This window comes from Haliotis cracherodii, unplaced genomic scaffold (assembly GCF_022045235.1).
Source record: "Haliotis cracherodii isolate W230 unplaced genomic scaffold, xgHalCrac1.p SCAF_6, whole genome shotgun sequence".
Classification (NCBI taxonomy): domain Eukaryota; kingdom Metazoa; phylum Mollusca; class Gastropoda; order Lepetellida; family Haliotidae; genus Haliotis; species Haliotis cracherodii.
The window spans coordinates 45943939-45967620 of NW_027266319.1; the positions used below are offsets into that span (position 1 = coordinate 45943939).

General features: G+C 38.5%; 1 protein-coding gene across 1 annotated transcript in view; it reads right to left on the reverse strand.

The window, feature by feature from the left end:
• The window catches only part of LOC139445621 (leucine-rich repeat-containing protein 74A-like), a 582304-nt gene that overhangs the window by 427131 nt on the left and 131491 nt on the right, over positions 1–23682 (reverse strand). Inside the window, exons 6-7 of the mRNA XM_071226790.1 lie at positions 17857–17964; positions 16547–16640 (exon numbers count right to left, since the gene is read on the reverse strand). Of these exons, the coding sequence (XP_071082891.1) occupies positions 16547–16640; positions 17857–17964 (202 nt within the window). The remainder of the gene's footprint in view (positions 1–16546; positions 16641–17856; positions 17965–23682) is intronic.

Sequence of the window (23682 nt, forward strand, 5' to 3'; positions counted from 1 at the left end):
AGTTTTACCAAATACCGAGTTATTCATGAGCTTATACAGATTCTTTTCAAAATAGCTGGTAGCTATCTTTCTTAAATCTGTGTTCAGCCTTATATAGGGCTCCATCCAAGGGCTTTGATCAAACTTTAGAACTCTGTGTATTTTCTTAAGTTTCATACCTAACGATAGATATATAACTGGAGATTTCTGTAGAGAACTATATATTTTGTCTTATCCATCAAATTTGGTACGAGTTTTTCTACGTTAGCTAACCTAGTGTTACCCATCAAGGAGCGTTGATATTCCAACATCCAATCTTTATTAACCATTAATCTTTCGGGAGCTAGCGGATAACTGTTATGGTCTTTATGTAACCAACTTGGATATTCCAAGTCAACTTCTAGTATGTACCCTTTATTCGCATCATTCACATTGATATTATGGATATTATTCACTTCGATATCATTCTCATCGACCCACTCAAAACCACCCGTGGGTAAAGGTTGACTCATAGCCCATCCGTACAAATTGTTAGCGTCGAGATATAATATATGCGTGTCGGGTTTCAACTAATTTATTATTAGCCTTAGAATACCTTTTCGCCGCCATCGATATACCACCTCTTAATCCTTTCTCAATAAACAAGTGCATATCGTAATCTGTGAGTAGTTTTAGTTCTACGGCGGTCTTCTTAAACAATGCATCCCACGATAGTCCGGGACTGGAATAGTACCATGCCGGGTCCAAGCCGTATTGTTTCAAACACGTCTTTCTAAATATCTCGAATATATCGGCGAGTAACAGTACATTGGTTTTTAAGTACAGATCGTGATAATCACCTAAATTCTTACAACCTAATTTATCCCAGACCGTCAGAGCGTGTTCATAATCGGCATCTGTCATTTTAGATTCTGTTAAGTTACTATAGAATGATTCGAGGGGTGGTAATTCAGTTTCTTTGAATCTAGACCAATCATCCATATATTCGTAAGGATATACACCTTTTCTCAGCAACAAATGACGAGTTATGTTATCGGTATATTGATTTGTTATCGGGATTGTTCACATTAGCTAAATTGTCCAGGGAAGATAACAGAAACTCTACGGAGTCTAGGAATCTAAGCCCATTACTTTGTTTTATTTTAGATTTCCCATCCTTGTCCCTATAATGTATAGGTTTAGTCAACGAGAACAATATGTATTTTTCCATATTGTTAGGAATGCACGTTAAACCATCATCGGTCTTTGAGATAGCTTGCATGATGAGATGTGAATCGTATCCCCTAAGGTTGTGAAACACAATAGGTATGGGTATTGTTTGAGAATTCATTTTTAGTTTCAAGTTACACTCGTTATGCGCGGCTCACCGATAATTACCTGTGACGTGACAATGATCTCTTACGGAATCCCCATCCAGGGGTTTATTACAAACATGACAACTCGTTGACTTCTTATGGGCCCTCCAATCATCCCTCGTCATACACATGGGTTTCTTACACGATCATTTTTCCCTTATTATTCTCTCTTCATTTTGTAGATATTCTAGGAACTTTCCAGCTGCATCGGGACCTCTGTAAATCACGGGAGTGTTTGTTTTCCCATCATACCTTACAACTCTATATCCAAACCCACAAGGAATATGTTCTTGAGTTTTGTACGTAAAACTACTACCATTATCTTGGTTGGTATTTTCTATGGGTTTGATAAGCGCTTCGAAGTCGGCATTAATTACGTACGGTACTGGCATTTGATTACAATAATGTTCAAATTTTAATATATTTTTTCCCTCTTTAGGCATATCGATCCTGATAGCGGTCTGTCCAACACCTCTGCAGTCTTCTTTATGCGCTTCTAATAGATCTTGTCTGCTGTACCCATGTAGGCATCTTTCGCAGAAATATTTTTTTCTAGCATGTTTTGTTTGATCGTATAATAGCCTGTTTAAACTCTTTATCCATGTATAATGATATTTACCATCTTTTTCGATCAAAAATGAATTGATTCTGGGAATATGTTCCGGAACGGAGCTTATCCTGTGTACAACAATTCCTTTAGAATGTCCGAAAACATTTATAGCTAAATTATTTTGCTTTTCCACCTTATCAATTTGTGATATTGGTGTAGGTTCGTCTATATCATCGAAGTTGAGTCAATCGTTTTGGGGATAGCTAGAAGGTCTATTTGCAATTTTAGAATCTACGGGGAACAATGCAGATCTTATCATCATTCTTAAACAGTGATCAGATTTATTTTTTACATTAATTATCGCTTTTTTCTTCTTACAATACAGGGGTAAATCTATATAAGAACCACCTTTGAAGGGCATATAATTTGCTATATCGATTCTATCCACACCCCAACCCGAACCTCTATTAGTCTAAACGTTCTAAAGTTCTAAAGTTTCCTGTATTCTCTGAATTGATGTATCTAATGATGCATTTATAGTATCGGATTCGGTTATAACTTCTTGATTGCTTCGGAAATATGGTTCGGTATATTCGGTGCTATCGTCTGTGTTACTTTTACTCAATAACATTTTATACTATGTAAATCATCTAATTCCTCGTTAATTTTACTTGATATGATGGGCTTAATATCGTTAACATCCATGTTGGAATTAATATCCATCATCCAACCTCTTAGATATTTACCAACGCCGGCGGATGTGGGTACAAATATTAATTCTTGTTGTTTATTCTCAACATCATTATCAACATCATTATTATCCAGTAAAGCGATCAATTCAGCTCTTCTCATTCGAGAATAACCTCTCAGCCCACTGTTTCTCGCTTGAGCTTTGAGTTCTCTAACAGTCTGGGGTTTGTTGTATTCCAAACCGAGTAAGGTAATCAATTCAGCTTTTCTCATTCGAGAATATCCACGTAGACCACTTTGCTTTGCCATAGCCTTCAACTCTCTGACAAAAACCATTGTGGTTGAATGGTATATGCAAAATGAGACAAATGTCTAATTGGTTGTTTTTCATATATCTAAATACGTATTCTCCCCAACCTATTCCTCTCATTGATGTAATCTCTCTTCCTAGCATAAATAATCTGGTTCCTGACCCTATCAGCACCGTGTTCCTTACATAAACAATAACGACCTTTGACCCCTATCCCGCATACAGAACACGTATAGTTTATGTTTCCGCGCCTGATGTAATAATTGTGTATACCGCAGTAAATTTCAACACAGCGTCGGTTACATAGAGTTTTTTTCCCCATGAGTGTAAATCTGCAATGATTCATGGTTTATACATCTATCATATCATTTGTCTAAATGCAAATCACATCTACACTATTGATTAGGCAGTCAGCCAACGCTATTTATAGATTAGCTGTCACTCTGACTCCCCTAACTAGGTCATGGTTTATGCATAGCCACAGCTGTCACTCTGGTTGTTTATGCGTAGTTATGGTATAGCTGAAAATAAATACAGCAGTCAATCCAAACATGATAAATTTTACCTCGCGGTTCTTTTGTTCCTCTGACGGTGTATAAAACTGACTCATTGTTGGTCTCGGTATTGGGTCAAGTTTTTTCCCATAAATGAGGAAGTATTCGTGCATGGCAGATTCGACATCCTTAACGTTTGAATTGAATGTCCTTCCTTACGCATTTCTTCATGAATAAGATCTAATCTCTTCATTCTCTGCCGCGTATATTGTGACTGGGCTGCTTGGAGTTGTTCCATTGCTTCGTTATGTCGTTTACGCTCCTCTTCAACTTCTTTAGCGTTTGATTCCCTCATACTAGAAAATAAATAATTACTCCCCGAAAAAGCTAGAGCATTGATAATAGCTCCACCGACCATCATCGCAATTGTTGCCATGGTTTAATAATATAAAATATTCAAATGTTTAATTACTTCATTATGTCTTCCGGGATAAGTCCTTGTTTGATGAGCATACCCTTCGTTGCCATAGCCAATCCAATATCCAGAATCATCATACCTATATCAAATCCATTAAAATCTAGCTTGGGAGGTGTGGCTTTAGTAATCATTTTAGCTATACGGGCATAGCCAATGGCCAAGCCGGTGACCCTGCTGAATGATACGTTGCGTTTACCAACATTTTACCGTCTGTAACTGGAGAAGTCATGCTTCTTATAGCATTATATGGGGGCTAACCTCTAATTGAACTTGTTGTTGTGACATCGGGGGTGACGTTTTCTCTTTTCCGGTCTTATAAAACAACCATACAGTTGCTATAGCAACAACTCCTACTAGGGCCCATGTTTTAATCGGATCAATATTTGAATTATTTATTAATTTCGCTTTCCTCGCCAGTCCTCCCTTCCTCCCAGCTGCTATTTTCAAAGGATTCTTAGTAACTCTGGCTTTTAGTATTTTCTCATTCACATGTGGTGCAATCTGTGTTTGTGGTGCATTCACATCCTCATTCACTCGTTGTTACGCAATCTGTTGTGGTTGTGCAGTTATTTCCTCGTTCACTTGTTGTTGCGTTTTCACAATCTGTTGTGGTGTCACCTGTTGAGTCTCCATTATTTATTTTAACTTCCTTCTTTATATTATTAAGTGGGCACGTATGTTTAAATTGACAATACCTAGCCGTTATTAAAGCTGTGGTGAGTGGAGCTAAGAACATTCCGTATCTATGATAAAACTCACAGCTCACTGAGCTTATAGCGTGTTTAATGAATGGGTCTTTCTCTAGAGATTCACATAAATACATGCGATGTTCTGCCGGGATAGGGAGAAACGTACTAGCTACGACTGTGTATAGTTGTTATATAGCCGACCCTATCGTTTTAGTCATGGTAGCTCCCAGTCTAGACTCGTAACGCGCGTACAGTTTTTTAATCTCTTCGTCGGTCATGTTATCAATTTTTTCGATGGTATAATTTTCTCCCAAATATTGGGAACATTTTCCACCGGCTACCAAAGCCGCAAGTCTTTCTCTATGTTTATCTAAAGATTTATCTGTAACTTGTTGATCTGAATCAGATTCTTTGAGCATTTGTTCGATGAGTTCATCGCATTCCATAATGTAATACCTAAGGAGATATTTAAGTCTAACATAATATAATATGGCATATCCAATACATCCCGTAATAATGAACTGTTGCGAAAGAATGATGATTTCGTACCACATTTTGTGTCATATTAACCGCTAATGATCAATTTGCTACATTTTGCTATAATTTTGCTATAATTTTGCTACATTTTGATATAATTTTGCTAAGCAATTGCATAAGCAGCTGGTTGATCGGTTTTCAATACGAGTTTACAGTGCTTCGTTGCCGCTAACAGCTTTCTGACTTTATCTCGTTCGAGCTTGGTATAAATGACATCATTTTCACGTAAACATTCCTCGAATGAATCTCGATCTTTGCAATGAAAGAGAGCTACCCATTTGGTCTGCTCTCTGAGATCTTTCAGGACAGAGTTGTATTTTTGAGTAAGTACCCAAACGCTATGTTGAGTATGCCTTCCGGAGAATGCTAAATACGAAAGCATATCTTTCATTTTTGTGAGTTCTTTACTCGCGCTGCAGTCGTCTATTACGATTCTCCTTTGTATTTTTCGTGACATACTCGTAAACAGTCTTGTAAACGATTGCCCGGATCGACTCTGTGTACCCCATCATCATTCATTACCCAATCTCTCGATAGGTATGTTTTATTAACGCTTATAGTCGGGCACAGAATAATATGATCGAAAACGTCCCGATAATGACTTTGAAAAATATCTAGAATAAAAGCCGTTTTTCCACAGGCCATTTGCCCGCATATGATAGTGCAGTGCGGATCTTTAGATAAAAGATTATTAATAGATTGCTTGCACGAATTGTCCATTCTGTATATTAAGTTGCACATCCATAATCACGTACAAATATATGTTTAATTTACCAGCCGTTTCCTGGAGCTTCGTTATCTGTATGGAGACACCCTCACTAGCATTTTCTATTCTCCTCCCACTGCCGTGTAGTTGGTCATCGTCCGTTGTTCGCATGTCTAGCCATAGCGCGTACTTCGTGGTGAGGTATTCACCCATCGACACACTCCCGAGAGACATCTTTCACAAACGCGATAATTTCTGGGGATCGTTTTATAGAAGGAAGTTTTTTAATCTCATCCCACTGGTGATACGCTAGCATTCCTTGGCTATATAGTTGATTAGGAACGCCCTCGATAGTCAATTCTACTTTTGTAATCTTGGGATTGTAGAACTTCTCGGTATTTCTTTTAAACGCATCGGAGGGGTCCTCGAACAACATTAAAATAACCTTCAACGACCTAGTGAGAACGTTTAGATTGATATTCCACATCGTATCTTTTTTGTCCCTCGTGATCTTTCGGTGTCGCAGCACGCGATCATACAAAATGGCTCAACTTCCGGTATAATAGTTACGAATATGTCTGGCTAATTCAGGATCCGTTATCATATCGTACTCCAGCGAGATATTGTCAATGGAATAGCTAGCATCTTCACCACCGGTTTTGATTACTCTGCTGTAGTCATTAAAAGTGAGTTCGTATTCTAACCTATCGCCTAGGGATGCTTGATAAAAGGGCATGTGGGAATCTAGTAATTCAAAGTCTAGGGGAATATAGAATCGGTTACCTAATGCGTCGACAACGGCCTGATCTTTTACGACGGTAATACCACCACTAGAAGCATCTACACGCAGTCTCAATGTGTTCTTATTACAAATACCTTGGTACTGTAAGTTTTCCTGCTCTTTATCCGTTCTCCAGAGATCAATGTAACAATAGTATACATCGCTATCGTCGATACTCAAAACCTCATTACCGCTAATTTTAATGGCGATTTTTTAACGATAGCACGACCTATGTTCTGAACGGGCTCCCTGTTAACGTCGGTAGAAGTCAAAATAATCGTAAATGCTAGTCGGACAGTTCCCGGGACTAATACATCGTGTGCGCCGAGATTAGGAAAGCAAACCAGAAGCGTTTGATTCTGATCGATCGATGGTACCAGGGTTATTAGTTATAGTTACAGACTGACGAATTGCTTTGACCCCTAATGGATCTCGAAGTCTACGTTGTGGGTTTAACTTGCGTCCGTATTGCGAAGACATTGTGTTATATTGAAATTATATAACCATATGTTTAATATAAAAATGGATGATATTAATCTAGATAACATAACTGATACTAGTACAATCGAAGAGGGTACTGATGAAACCAGCTTCATGAATCTTAACGATGAACTTTTACAATCAACCGTCAATGATGAACTTTTGAAACTATCCGTTAATGATTATTACGATACCTTTAAAGATGTTAGTCCTATTGTTCGTGACTATTCAAAGTTTACGATAGATAGTAAAGGAATATTGCGACTGTGTGGCGAACCGGATATTGATCTTATGTACTCGTAAGCCCCTAGCCTTGTCTACGATAGCCACTAAACACGGTATCGACACTGTTCGTGATAAATTAGGTTTTGTGGACTACTCGCGGCTTTCCGCGAAGACTACTAAGGCTCTTCGGACTGTGCGTGATAAACTCGTTAACAACACAGATAATTCGGAAGCTTCCTCGATGGTGGCCTCGGACGGACTCGGAGAAATCTTAGATACCTATTACGATAATTCCACGTTACAGCTACCATCCTTGGAGTTTAGTATTAGGGAATTACGAGGTCTTGACAAGGCAATGCGAACAATGCGGGGAGAACTCATGAATAATACGGCCAAGATATCCGAAATCGACAAGCATATAGCTTATGAGAAAACAAAACTTGAACAGGCGGGCGATGAGTTCAGTAGACGCCGCGTAGCGGAAAGATTGCGTAACTTAGAAGACGAAAGATCGGCCCGCCTTGAAGCAGCTTCCAGTAATAGAAAGGCATTTCGTTCGCAAATCAGTCGAATTCGAGAAACTATCGATCAATTCCTCAACGATGACACTACAGTGGCCGATAAAATTAAAACATTGTTCAGAGAACAGGGAATAACCATTACCAGTATTTTAACCGCGTTGGGATTTATTATATCGACTTTGACTCTCGCGTTAACCGGTGGCACAGGTGGTACAGGTGAGGGCGGACCACCACCTACGTCGGATGGTATAAAAGAGTGGATAAAAAAGCATTTAAAAGCACAAGGTTCAGCACTGGGAAAACTCGCTGAGAAAGACGCGGCCGCACTTCCCGGTATAATAGGGAGTGTTGTTTCCTGACTATTGAATTTATTAGCTAAGACCACCACTTGGCTTAGTCAAAACTTGTGGGCAATGATCGTAGCAATCGCAGGGCTGTGGTACGTATCTGCTAAGAACTATTTAACCAAATCATGAGTAAACCAGCCGCGACTCCACCTAATACAAGGGCTGTTTTTTCATCAATATGTTGTTGATTTTTAGCCGCAATATGCGGTGACACTTGTGGTTGTGCGTCAGTAGATGGTTGTGAAACATGTGGTGTTTGTGGCTTGACTATTCCCTTTTCGCCTGTGATTGTTTGCGTTATTAATTCAACGTTAATATCTGAATTTATACCTGGTTTTTGTTTTGTTGTGTTAACAATTTTATTATTATAGCCTATCACTTGACCGATCTTAAGTTTCATATTACTCGGAGACATGTATAGTCCCGGTGCATAAACGTAGTCCACTTTGGATTGAGCGTACTGTAATACATCTTGAAAATGCTTTATAGACGATGGTATGTCAACTGGTGAATTAATGGCGTCCTCCACGTTTGAGACAAACTGTTTTTGCGCATCAAGCGCCGTCCCAGAACCGATAATGGACGTTCGTGTTTGCGATTGTGCTCTGAGAATTGTCCATACATAGGTTCTTATCGATTCATTAACTCTTACAAATCCTGGGTTAGTAAAATTATTTTCCGTTTTATCATTAAGGAATTCATTCCATGCGTTATCGTTCAGTTGTATAATTTTTTTAACAATATAAATAGACCCACTCTTTAAACTCATAATATCCCTCTCCAATCATTACTATAAAGTTCCCAGCCTTTATACCATTTTTGTGTTTTCTTATGATAATAATATATTCTTGAGTAAAGTTTGCTGGTAAGCAACAACTTAGGAAAATCAACTTGTAATTTATTAAGTACTTTATATACATAATCGCTTTCTTCTTTGACGGATATTTTTTCCTCTGTGTAAGGAACACCTAGACCATGGTTTGCTCCTTTAATACGCCAATCTTTACTCGTAGAAACATTAAATTCCTGACAAATACGCTCATACGAGGACCTATCATATTTATTATTTGCGGAATTCCACGCTCGATCATGCGGTAATGGAGCACTAATTTCTTTAAGTATACGTCTAATCTGATAGTACACGTGAAATAATATAACAGACTTATATAGTTTAAATACTGGGGAATAAAGAGATATGGCACACCATATGGCAAAGTTTAACTGATTCTGCCAAAATTGCATCGGATTGTGAAACCAATCGTGCACCATTTTATCGCTAGTTGCCGTGACCCTGTAATTTTTTAAGATATCGGGGGATTTAACGAAAAATTCAGCACCAAAGGCAGTTACTATAATCGATTGATTAATAATGTAAGTTGATTTCATATTTAAGTTATGATATAGTATCATTGTATATTTAATATGTATGTTACACTCCCGGGAATAACAAATGGTCAGTCTATTCAACTGCTTCATACTATCGATAACTCGGATGGACAACTCGAAGTAGCTCTATGCGATGTAACGTATTACCCGCTGTGGACAAATATAAATGCTGCGAAAAGAAATAATAAGATATGGATAAATGGAGACGTGCACACTATATCTGATGGGTATTTCAGCGTATGCTCAGTCAATGATGAAATTTTTAAGCCTTTTGAGGATAGTCTCACACAAAATGAGTCAGATGGGATACTGATTTTAAGCGCTGGAGTAAAGGCCGTAATTCTTTACGAGAACTTAGCAGACGCACTTGGATTTATTAAACAAAAAGTAATAATACGACCCAACAAAAGAGAGAGTGGAGTTAAATTGCCCGACTTAGTTCCCTATAAAGAGTTGTGCATCCATCTTGACCATATCAGTACGACGGATAATATTCAACTAGAAAGTCCTTCAACTCTGCTCAGATCTATTACAGTCAAAGATGAAAAATATAATAGCGGTAGAACGGAATCTTTCTCACAATTACAATATAAAAAATTGAAGCGGGGTATTATTTCAGACCTCAAAATTTCTATATTAGATGTAAAACACCAACCTGTACATATAGGATACTTAAGTGTAACACTCCATATTATAAATAATGGTTGATTCCATATTTAAGTTATGATATAGTATCATTGTATATTTAATATGTATGTTACACTCCCGGGAATAACAAATGGTCAGTCTATTGAACTGCTTCATACTATCAATAACTCGGCTGGACAAGTCGCTATCTGCAACATAACGTATTACCCGCGGTGGATCAATATAAGTATTGCAAGAGATAATTATAGGTTCTTAATAAATAGAAAAGAACACTTTATACCTGATGGGTATTACAGCGTATGCTCACTCAATGATGAACTTTTTAAACCTTTGGGAGTTAGTCTCACACAAAATGAGTCGAATGGGATGCTGATTTTGAACACTGGAGAAAAGGAAGTAGGTATTGTCCTGTACTTAACAAAAACACTTGGATTTTTATTTGGAGAAGAAAAAGTATTTATATTAATACCACCCAACCAAACACGGCATGGAGATAAATTACCCGATTTACTTCCCTATAAAGAGTTGTGCATCCATCTTAATCAAATAAGCACGACGGATAATATTCAACTAGAAAGTCCTTCAACTCTGTTCAGATCTATTCCAGTGAAAAATGAAAAATATAATAGCGGTAGAACGGAATCCTTGTCAACATTACAATATAAAAAATTGAAGCGGGGTATTATTTCAGACCTCAAAATTTCTATATTAGATGTAAAACACCAACCTGTACATATAGGATACTGAAAGGGGCACTGATCTAACGCAATTCCCCGGACTGGTTGTTGCTTTTGTTGTTTTTTCCCCTATGAGTACCTGGATGATACGTAATGCAACTGAGCGTGACCAGAGACTGGGCTACCGTCTGCAAGGACAGCTAAATAAACTTGGAGGCTGGAGGCAATATTTGTTTTACGCATTTTTGCATAAACACCGATTGGTTAACTGTGATCTATAAAGATTTCGTCAAAGTGCGCATGTTAATTAATTTCTTCAGCCTAAACAAACAGACAAAAAGAATGGCGGAGCTCATCGGATGTCGTTATTTGGAAATACCCCAGATGGTTATAGTTTAATACTAAAAAAAGTAGTGAAAGCATTTTCGGATTTCGGATTGCGTCGATAATACGATTACTACTCCCTTGTTGTCATCCACGTTTTCTCGTATAACCCTACACTTGTGTATTTGTCGTCATTCACTTGATGCTCAATTAATGAATTTATTACAGGTACAGTTAGTGGTAGCACCACTTAGATTACCTGACAAAGATTCCCATTTGGCATTTATTGTGTCTGGGGTAATTATTCAATCTAAATCCAGGTTTGAAGTGAGGTGAAATGTGTGTTATGTAATATGCACGTGGCAGACAAGCAAGAGGTGAATGATCAGTTGATTTACTATTTTTTTGTAAATCAACGGATCGTTCCTAGTCATCAAAGGATTAACAGAAAATATGTTGATTGATTAATCACTGTTATCTTGCAGAGTGGATATGTCAAAAGTGAGTGTTCACATGTCTAGGTTTACTAAAACAAAGGGAATACACTCATATCATGGCGTGAAGTGCTGATGTAAAAACAACATACTTTGTTCAAAGGGTTAACTGATTGATCATTGTTATATGTCACTCAATGGATTTTTTAGGAACCGTGGACGTTATGAAAATAGATGTCACGTGGGCTTTCTCAGCCGACCCTTGAGACTTGACACTTATGTGAAACACCTGAAACAATCCAAGTGATCAGTTGAGAAACGAACACAGGTTATAATATCCCGAAACGATATATATCTTTTAAAATATTTGATTGTTACAGAGACACGTGACATCGAATAAGTTTCTTTGTACAGCTGCAGACGAGTGGGATATTGTTCCTTTGTGCGGATATTCACTGATACATTCCTCGAACAAGGAAGATGCCTAAAATTTATACACATAAATTTGGTACGTTGTAATTATAGTATTTTGCATTTTGTTTTCCTTCTTTTGAACCGATTTGTTCTGGTTTCTCTACGTCTTGGTTGGGAAATTCTTCAATGCGCGATAGACGTTGTTTTCACAGGTCTTTTCCTTTGTAAGCGTGCATATATTACCGTCAATATGTAAAATGTGATTCTCTCAGGCAATTTATAAAATGTGTAAATATTTCAGTCATTTTGACTAAAAGAATCTGTCCAGATTGATTAAGACGATCAAAAGGGCCTACAAACATCACAACAGATTATTATGTAGGATTAGAAGCCAAAAAACATAGAAATGTACTTTTCAACGTAACATTTTCAGTCTCTTGGTGATGATATTAAACATCAAAATGTTTGGAGTTTGTTATTATAATAATACAGATGGAAATGTTTTTCAGTCACTTTGTAAAATAACTGAATATTTAGACGTTTAATAAATTTGAAAATGTTACACATTTTGACAGTAAAAAAATAAAAACAATGCTCAGGTGAAATATTTACTTTGTGTTGCAAGTCAAAATAGTGTAAACGAAAATCGCAAAATTGCCAAGCAAGTGACTTATCAAAACCTCGTCACCATTACCGATGCTACCCACAAAGATACCTACATTTCCTTATCTCGAAAACTGTATTTCATTTTGTTGATCAATGTGACCATACGCCGTTATTACTACCCATAAAAGTGACTAATGCGCTTACGAATGGCGCAGCAGAGGTCGCGAACTAGTCTAGATTTCTGCTATTCATCCGGGTACTCACTGGGGAAAAACAATAACAAAGGCAACAACCAGTCCCGGGGAATTGCGTTAGATCAGTGCCCCTTTAAGTGTAACACTCCATATTATAAATAATGGTTGATGCATCAGGCCCTGGAACGCTCAGACAATGTAATACAATTGCGCTTTCCGATCTTGGAGACACAGAAGGATTCGGTAAACCCGGTACCGATGGTAAGTTATACACTTTACACTTACACGATAATGTATACAAGCGGAAAGAAGTTACATTCACAGGTAATCTAGAAAATTTAAGCGATGTCGACGTTAGTAGATTCATTAAAAACACTTCGTATAATATTACTCGCAACGGCGAGAATAAATGGACTATGGTCGAAGCAAACATCAAGTGGCTACTGAATATAGTCATTACCCCACCTTATGTGATGTTGGGTAAGGCACATAATTTAACTAAGATAATAAATAGTGGCATCGTACTGTATCCCGTCAAAACGAGAAAGTGTGTTAGTCACTTTTCTGCCAGAAGACCCAGGTCATATGTTATATAGTTGTTCGGCAGTCCAAAATGTTAGATTAAATTTGTTTGCTGAATTCGATGATATTAAAGTTAACTTGAGTGCAATACCTTATATTTCTACGCTTATTATTGAAGTCTTGTTCGGAGATGCACCGGTAGATGCCTTCGAAATATTACCAGGTCTATCGATCAAATGGCTCAAGAAACACGAGCGTCAACGTTGCAGTATTATTCATATCGGAGCATCGCCCATTGCAACCCTCAAGGGGGTCCAAATTATTAAAAGTGGTAGTATTTCTCTTACTAAGATATTCTTGCAGTATAATATACATTTGATAAGGTTGATGTATACTCTCAAAACATTTAAGCAAGACCAATTAAAGACTATTATATATTTGTAATATACACTATGAGTTTATATCCAGCGCTCGATGAAGCAATTGAAAAGATGGAAACTGTTGATGGATTTCGATTACATCAAATAAGCGACATAAAACATCGAATAGAGAAGGATAGGGAGTTGAGACTTGGATTGTATAAAAAGTATCGCAGAGCTGTGAATGCTCTGGACGGAGTTGACACTGCCCTTGTAGCAACTGGCATGGGACTCGGTGTAGCTGGTGTCAGTTTACTATCAACTATAATCGCCGCGCCTATCGGGACTGGCAGGAATAGCGATAAAATTCATTTCTCGTAGGTTACAAAAGAAAGCATTAAAACACGATAGTACTCGCCGAAGCAAAGTTGAACAGCATTGAGGATCATATTTCGACAGCAATGGTCGATTGTAAGATATCCGAGGAGGAGTTTCGTTTAGTGATGTCGGAACTCACCAAATACAACGCAATGAAGCAGGAGATTCGATCAAAATCTCGTAAGACCAGTGGTTTTAGCGAAGACGAGAAAAAAAAGTTCATAGAACAGGGGAGGCAACAAGCGCGTCAATTATTCCGTGCCAAAACCAAAGAACTGGTTGGAGATTAAAAATAGATTGCTTACTATCGTTTGATCACATTTAGACAAATGCTTACATAAATATATATAATAATGGAGATCGAAAAAACTATTAAATGGAGAGAATTACCACAAGGTTTTTATTATATCAGTGATGTCAAACCAACCAAATACGGTTATCAATTGTTTCTTATCAATTTACAAGAAGAGTGTAGTCTGGTCTCCTAGTAAAATGAACGAAGAACTTAATAAAAATGTTGAATATCGCTTTATTGATAAAAATAATAAAGAATATTTTTATTACCATTTAGACTCATCTAAAGCAATGATTGGCCCCAGGTATTGGTGAGCCAGAGCCAATTTAACTTAATCTCATGACTATCGTTGAATCGCATAATCATTTACACATAAAAAATTCCATCTGTAGTAGCAGTATAGGTATATAAATCCAGCTCCAGTGGGGTTGCGGCAGAACCATCATTACCTACACTACTTTTTTTCATAGTAAGTCTTCATAACATCCTTCTGTGTACTATGGCTGAATATCATCATTAACTGGTAAGTCGATTTTGTGATATTTCATCGAATGTATTTGACTACTGCTTTGCTTTGCATCAAAAGACAGTTTTAACCATACATTGTGGCCACACCCCCCGGCCTTTAAGATATTCTCATAGATTGAGCTTAGTGATCCCCGATTTCAGAATTGTTTTTGTCTTAAGTCTAAATCTTAAGAGTTAAGACAAAATATGGTCTTAAGTTAGTTTCATGACTTTTTAGCTGTGGAATTGTAAATTAGCTGATTTTGGGCAACCAATTACCACGTATATTGGCCCGGCGGCATTAGTTGTTATGTCAGCTGTAACTGTCACAATGGTTCTCCGAATTGGGCCAGGCAGCGGTAGTTTCCAAGTATGCTATCTGGGGCGGGGCAGGGCAGTTGCCTTAGGCCAGCAGCAGTAATTGCTTTTGGCAGCGTGGTACCAGTAGTTGCCAAGCGTGTGTTTCTTATAAATAAGTACGCTACAAGTGCCGGGTAGCAGTTGCTGCCCTAAGCCAGCAGCAGTAGTTTCTAATCGCCACTAGCGCACTAGCACCTGCACGCCCTCAGTCATTTAGTCCACTCTCATGTCATGTTGTTATTATTGGCTCAGCCATCCAATGTTTGGTAGTCCGTACCTTACCTTTGCATATCACACAAGTATTATAATGAATTTGATAAATGAAGAAAACTAAATTTTGTACTAAACTTCAGTGGTTTATGATTGTGCATCTCTCACATATTAGTACATTTAATTAGAAATTATTTATTTGGTAATTTTTAGCTGTCAAGATTTTCAAGATTGCGACACTGTCACCAACATTTGTTCAGCATTCTTAGAATTAATACATATTTTTGACACCATGAGTGCTTAGCTAACTATATGAAACAAACAATCTAAAATATCAATAATAATAAAAATGCACCAACCATAGCTCTTACCATGACTACCATCAAAGAAATCAACAAAGCCTTATTAACCTACTCCTGCTGCTCAGCAGAACAGCAAAAACATACATGTACACAAGTTGCGGATAAGTCTTGTGACATGAGATGATGTCTTATCATCCGCTCACTGTCATAAAACAAACATTTGCAAAACAGTAGCATTCATTGTAAGGTGAAATTAATTATTTTCTAAATGTGTATGTGTATGTTTTTATAGTGTATGAAAAAAAAGGAGTAAACATTTGATTCAGCGAGCAACGCTTGTATTACAGTCCGTTTGGCTCCAAATAAGAACAATGAATTGCAAAATAACTCCTAATGGGGAATAGTCTATTGAATGTCAAAATGGTACATAGCGATGAATACCCTGTACCCAACAATATCTGCTGTTTGTTTTATTCCCATCATGGAAAAAAGTTGTTTAGAACCTATCATGTTGTTTTGTGTACAAGTTGACATTTTGAACGGAGGGGGCACACTGGTAGGAGGAACAGCACAAACATGTTCCACCTATATGACATTTAATACACTATTGTCGATTTGGAGTTATTTTGCAATTCCTCGTTCTAATTTGAAGCCAAACAGTCTGTACATCATCTGCTATGTTTTGCTTTAAAAGAACCGTTTAACAAAACTGGAGAGTTATTTGGGGAGTTATTTGTTGCGAAATTTTCCAAACAGGTTTCTAAGAGAGGTTTTTGTGACTTTCCTACCTGCCAGTGACAGTGTCTTCAGGGTGGTGTTCACTTCCAGCATTCCAGCAAATGCTGCTGCTCCAGTCGACCGGATAAAATTATTAGCCAAATTCTGCACACAGAAAACTGAATGATCATCTTGAAATGTATCATAACAGTTATGGGAATAAAAATGGTTTGTTTTGTTTGTTGTTTAACGGCACACTCAGCAATGTTCCAGCTATATGAAGGTGGTCTGTAAATAACTGAGTCTGGACCAGACAATCCAGTGATTGACATCATGAGCATAGGGTCCACGCAATTGAGATACGATGACATGCATTAACCTAGTCAGCAAGCATGACCATCCAATCCTGTTAGTTGTCTCTTACAACAACCACAGTCTCCTTTCACGGAAAGCATGGGTTGCTGACCTCCTACTGAGGTCATGAGATGATACATACTTTCTACTGAGGTCATGTAAATGTGCATACTTCCTACTGAGGTCATGAGATGATATGTACTACCTACTGAGGTCATGAGATGATACATACTTTCTACTGAGGTCATGTAAATGTGCATACTTCCTACTGAGGTCATGAGATGATATGTACTTCCTACTGAGGTCATGAGATGATACATACTTTCTACTGAGGTCATGTAAATATGCATACTTCCTACTGAGGTCATGAGATGATATGTACTTCCTACTGAGGTCATGAGATGATATGTACTTCCTACTGAGGTCATGAGATGATATGTACTTCCTACTGAGGTCATGAGATGATATGTACTTCCTACTGAGGTCATGAGATGATACATACTTTCTACTGAGGTCATGTAAATGTGCATACTTCCTACTGAGGTCATGAGATGATATGTACTTCCTACTGAGGTCATGAGATGATGTATGTTTACTGTTATTACTAACTTCTGACAATTGATATGTTTATGATAGAGCAATGAGATACTGGGGGGTGACATGATGATTAGATGATGCACTTGATTAAATTAAACAGTGGTACATGAATAACTGGCCATACAGAGGGCCAAACTATTACAAATCATGACAAGCAAGTCTAGCATGACATTATTTGCAGCTACAGCATTTGGGAAAGGTCAAAGGTATTCTGCTAGTGAGTGAGGCCTCATATTTATGTGGTTTTGGAACATAAAGGAAAGTAATTGCTTGCTTAGCCAATCAAATGCCATGGAATCAATGGCAGTTGATATAGATCAAGAAATTGTCAGTTTTTACACATATACACATCTAAATAAGGGAAGAGAGGACATTTATCATAAGATATATGGCATTCAAGGACAACTCAAAATGTTGATTAAAACATTACCAAATATACAATGAACATATTTTCTTTGAGCATGTCAGCAAGGTAGTATGCCCCTGCTCCCTCAACACAGTTGTCTGCCAGGTCCACATGCTCTGTTACTGTGTTACGCTGTAAGAAACAAAACACACTGAGGCGCAAACTGAAATAATTATACTTTGGAAAACTGGTCAGCCTTGTAGGGGGAACACTGTCTGAACACTTTGTGGTGGAATAACATGTTTTTTGGCCTTCATTCTCTTGCCTTATCAAATTATGAATTTAGGGGACATGGCACTGAAGACCGATATTGATGGTCAAGAATATCTTGAATACAATAAGAAACAGACTAAAACTCGACCCGGTTACACCCAATACCCTGTTCGTTGTCCCATTGCACTCTACAAGTACAAAATTTTGCGCCCAAAAATTTCTCCTCTTCTGAACACCTCTTCTTAGGGGGTTTACCGGGGTGATGACGCTTGGTTTCAGTGTCAGCTGGTGGTAAACATAACATGGAAGCATCATGAAAAACGTGGCCCAGCATGCAAAACTTGTCCGCTGACCTACGTCTGACTAACAATAGTGTGCGAAAGACCATGCATGCCTCAGACATGTAACAACATCGCACATACACACATCATGCAAGAGTCTGGACATCGCTTCTGTCAACAGTTACGCTACTGTGTCCGACAAACATCATCAAGAAATGAGCAAGATCCTTATGTCATGCACCTTGCCTGTGGTGTCTTGGGCCAGGACATGCGCACTCCCGTCCTAGACTCAGATTCCCTCTATGATCAGCTGTGGGCCTAACTCATCTGTAAACAACTCAAGGCACAGTTGGAAGAAATCTTCTAATTTCAAAGTTGTTGGCACTGAGTTTTCCGGTACAATATATAATGGTGTTTTCAACATTAGCATTGATTTGTGTCACGCCCATGTTTGCGATGACCCAACAACTTGTTCGGCCCAAAACAAACGTCGCTAAAATAATTATGAGCAATTGTTTGGATGAGAATTGGGCATAAACAGCAATGCCATTCAAAAACTGTTTCTTGAAGTTGCTATTAACTCTAGTTGTTATGTTGTCTTGATCCTGTTATTGATAATTCAAACGTACTCGCTTTGCTCACTCAATGACGACCTGCTAGACTTGACTTGGCTGTTGCAAGACCGCTACAAGACGAGCGATAGATTTTCAAACTGTATTTAGAAAATATTGTTAAAGTGTACAAACTTGTACACATGAAAATAACATGTTCAGTAAATAGTTCAAAATATTATTATTGTTGTTATACAAAACATTAATCAATGGTATTTGTGTCTGCGTGCAAGGATTTTCTTAAAGAGGTCATAATGTTGACATTCCATTCACCAACTGTGTTCATTAATTTAAATTGTAACACTTCCTATGTAGAGAACGCAAAAAATAGTGTTTGAGGGAGTTATTAAAACTTTAAAAGGAATGGGTAATAAATTAGGATACAAAATGAGTTCTCTGAGTGGAATCATTGTCCACGAGGGAAATAAACTTGATATGAAAAGGGAATAGTCTTGAATCATACAGTTATGACAAGAAGTATTATGGATAACAACTTCTATGATATTCTACCGACAAAAAGCAAAAATGTGCGCACCTTTAGGAGAACTATCAATGCTATATTGAGAAAACGCCAAACAGGGTCAGTGAAAACAGACAGAGGGGTCTGAGAAAACAGCCATTTCAATTTATTTGAATTTTCAAATTATAATGTTGACACACTCACATTCACACTTTTTATACATAAAGTTAGTTTTATGCAATCAGTTTCATTTGATGTAATGGATACATGAAGAAACTTGATTGATTGCTTTTACAGTAAAATGAGATTAATGAGAGATGAAAGGATATGACAATAAAGTACAAAATGCCAGCCAGGATTATGATTTGATTCTATAAGAATGAAACAATGTATGAGAAGCCAGTCAGGCATGATGTTAATTCTTCATTATATTTTGGACAAACTTGATTGATTTTACAGCAAAATGGGATTACTGAAATATGAAAGAATAAAAGAATAACGTAAGGACTATTAGACCGGCAGCCCAGAGCACGAACAAGGTACCAATATCCGAGCACAGGAACATTTACTGTGTAACCCAACATATTCATATATGGATGTCTGCCGGGGCCCCCTGCTGAGTGTGGCCCCTGGCCCCCCAAAAGAAGGGACCATTCAAGGGCTGGATCAAACATCGGAGGTACCACAAGAAAGTAAGTGTAAATGAACTGGTTCATCTCACAGAGTACAGAATGGGCCACACCAGACAAATCTTCCTCTGCAAAAGGCCTGCCAGACCCCCCCAGAGAGGGTCCCAAAATTTGACCCTTAATGCACTCAGTGGACACTCTGGTAAAATTTGACTAGAGTATACATTCAAAGTACCAGATGAAAGTAAGTTTAGATGAACAGGTACATGTTACTGAGTACAAAACGGCCCATACCTGACACATTTTCCTCTGCATAAGGTCCGCCACCCCCCCCAGAGAGGGTCCCAAAATTTGAGCTGGGTTAAACATTGGAGGTACCACATAAAACCAACATCAAATGAACAATTGCACTCTACTTATTACACAATACCCATTGCCAGACAAATCATCTTCTACATAAGGCCCGCCAGACACCCACAAAAAGTTGACCCTTCAGGTATACACAGGTAAAATAGGGCTGGATTGTCCAGACGCAATAGTATCTTGTCAACGAAGAAAAGACTTCTATGTAAAATTGATAAATATGGAGATATATTTGGCCTGAATTCAGCTTTTTAGATGATAAAACTTGATAAATAAATGGAGATCATAGGTTATTAAACACAATTATCAACCAGATTTTACAGATTATCGTCCTAAAACATTTCCAAGTGGTACTAGGGGCTATCATTAACCATTCTGCAACACTCAACAACAAACGTTCCTGTGACACCAATATTTTAGTGTATTTTTCAAACAAGTAAAGTTTGGTTTTCATTATTGTAGTACATGTATGGAATCAAGTCACAAAAACGCAACTGCTACAGAAAAGCATGCATTCAATGCAAAAGTTGACTTTTATGCAAGCCCCATGCATTTCACTACCCAAAAATGCATAAAAACATGTGCGTTAACGGGATTCCATATGCATTGTTTAGCATAGTGCTGACAACAACCACTCAGAAAAACAACAAAATTACGCAATTATTCAACATTATGAAATGCCAAGCTTTTCCGAAAATGAGCGTCTGCAAGCTGTTGGTATGCTTGAAGCAGGATCGAGTCAATGTGATGTTGCAAGACAATTTAACGTCCACAAAAACACCATTTGGTGTTTATGGCAACGTTGGCAACTGACAAATGCAGTCAGAGACCATCCTCGGAGTGGCAGGCCACGTGTAGATAATCATCGACAAGACAACTGGATTCGAACAGTGACTGCAAGAAGCATTCCTGGCCTTCGACGAATATCTTCACAAACCGTACGTCGCCACCTCAGATGTGCAGGGATTATCGCCAGAAGACCCGCCAGACGTCCCATTTTGACAGGAAACCACCATCAAGCACGTCTACAGTGGTGCAGACAGCGTCCGCGCAGGACGGTCATACAGTGGGGACAAGTTCTATTCACTGACGAGTCTCGTTTTCACCTCAGCCACAGCGATGGACGGATTCGAGTGTACCGACGTCGAGGTAAACGTTATGTCAATCATTGTGTCATGGAAGATCGGTTCTGGGGCGGCAGCGTGGGATTACAACAAGACAGAGGACCCGTTTGATAGTGGTAGAGGGAAATCTCAATGGACAGCGCTATTGTGACGAGATCATCGGCCCTGTTGTTCTACCTTTTTTGCGTCGTCATGGCCCCGGCATTACCTTTCAACATGACAACGCCCGGCCTCATATTGCTCGACTTGTTCAGGATTCTCTTCCACAAAACAACATGAATGTCATCCCCTGGCCGGCTCGCTCCCCTGATCTATCACCAATCGAGCACATGTGCGATGAGATGGATCGGCGCCTTCGACGTCAACCACATGTTCAACAGACACTCCAGGAACTTCGAAACATGCTCCAGCAGATATGGACAGATATCCCTCTGGACTTTGTGCGACGCCTGGTCCATTTCATGAGTCGAAGATGTGTTGCTCGCATCGCAACCAGAGGTGGACACACACGCTATTGATTTGTAAATTGACATTTTGGCATGTTCATGTTTTTTTTTATGAAATCACGCATTTTCTGAAGTCAGTGTGACAAATTAAACCATTTGAACACTTACAACTTTACCAGAGTCTTTTATCTGTTGCAAACCGATATTTTTTCAGATTTGGTAAAAAACATAACTTTGCATTAAATCTTATTCAATGTCACAGGAACTTTTGTTGTTCAGAATATAAAAATCATTGCACATAGCATCATATGCCTATCTGAGCATGTTTGGGCTTGTAGGAATCCATAGCCAAGCTATCAGGCTATCAGGCTTTGAGGACTTCATAGCTGATCAGATATATATTCACAAGAATCAGAATCATGCCATTTTCATTACATTTCAACGATAGGCCTAATCTATGATATCAATACTAGTATTCATAGACCTAATATCATAAATACGAGATTTTAATCTCAATAAAATCCTTCCATCTTTAAGAACAAAACATAAATTTGACCATTTGTTGACTTTCAGAGCTGATGTCCAATCCTCTTCTGCCTCCTATGTTTCATTATGCGCACAGGGATTACAGAGGGTCAACTGTGTGGGGTGGGGTGAGGGTGTGTCTGGCGGGCCTTATGCAGAGGAATATTTGTCTGGCTTGGCCCATTCTGTACTCTGTGAGATGAACCAGTTCATTTACCCTTACTTTCTTGTGGTACCTCCTATGTTTGATCCAGCCCTTGAATGGTCCCTTCTTTTTGGGGGCCAGGGGCCACACGCAGCAGGGGATCCCCGGCAGACATCCATATATGAATATGTTGGGTTACACAGTAAATGTTCCTGTGTTCAGATATTGGTACCTTGTTCGAGTGACCAAAGTGCTCTGGGCTGCTGCTCTAAATGATTGATCATAAGCATGAAACAATAAGCCAATATGGCTTCTTTTCCTGAACTGAATACATACTGTCAAACTGAGTTTCCATCAACACATTTCCAAAGACCAAAGGGTGCAAACTGCAAGGAGAGATTTTCTCATAGACATATACAGTCAAATATTTCTTTGGGTGGTTGCGACAGTCTCTCATACAGAGAATGCAAGCATATAATAGCCGATCCCTTTCTTTGCAAACTGTGTAGGGGCATTCCAGGTCATGAAAGCAGTACATTTGAGGAACTGAAGTCACTGCCGAAGTTGAATCAGAAGTGACACAGTAACAGTCACTGTTGCTGGCTGGAATCGATTTCGTAGCTGTGTTGTTCGAATCCAGTTGTCTTGTCGATTATTGGTTACGCGTGGCCTGCCACTCCGAGGATGGTCTCTGACTGCATTTGTCTGTTGCCAACGTTGCCATAAACACCAATGGTGTTTCTGTGGATGTTAAATTGTCTTGCAACATCACTTTGACTCGACCCTGCTTCAAGCATACCAATGGCTTGCAGATGCTCATTTTCGGAAAGGCGTGGCATTTCGTAATTTTGAATAATTGCGTAATTTTGTTGTTTTTCTGTGTGGATGTTGTCAGCACGATGCTAAACAATGCATATGGAATCCGGTTAACCCACATGTCTTTATACCCAATCTTGGGTAGTGAAATGCATGGGGCTTGCATAAAAGTCAACTTTTGCATGGAATGCATGCTTTCTGTTGCGTTTGTGTGACTTGATTCCATACATGTACTAA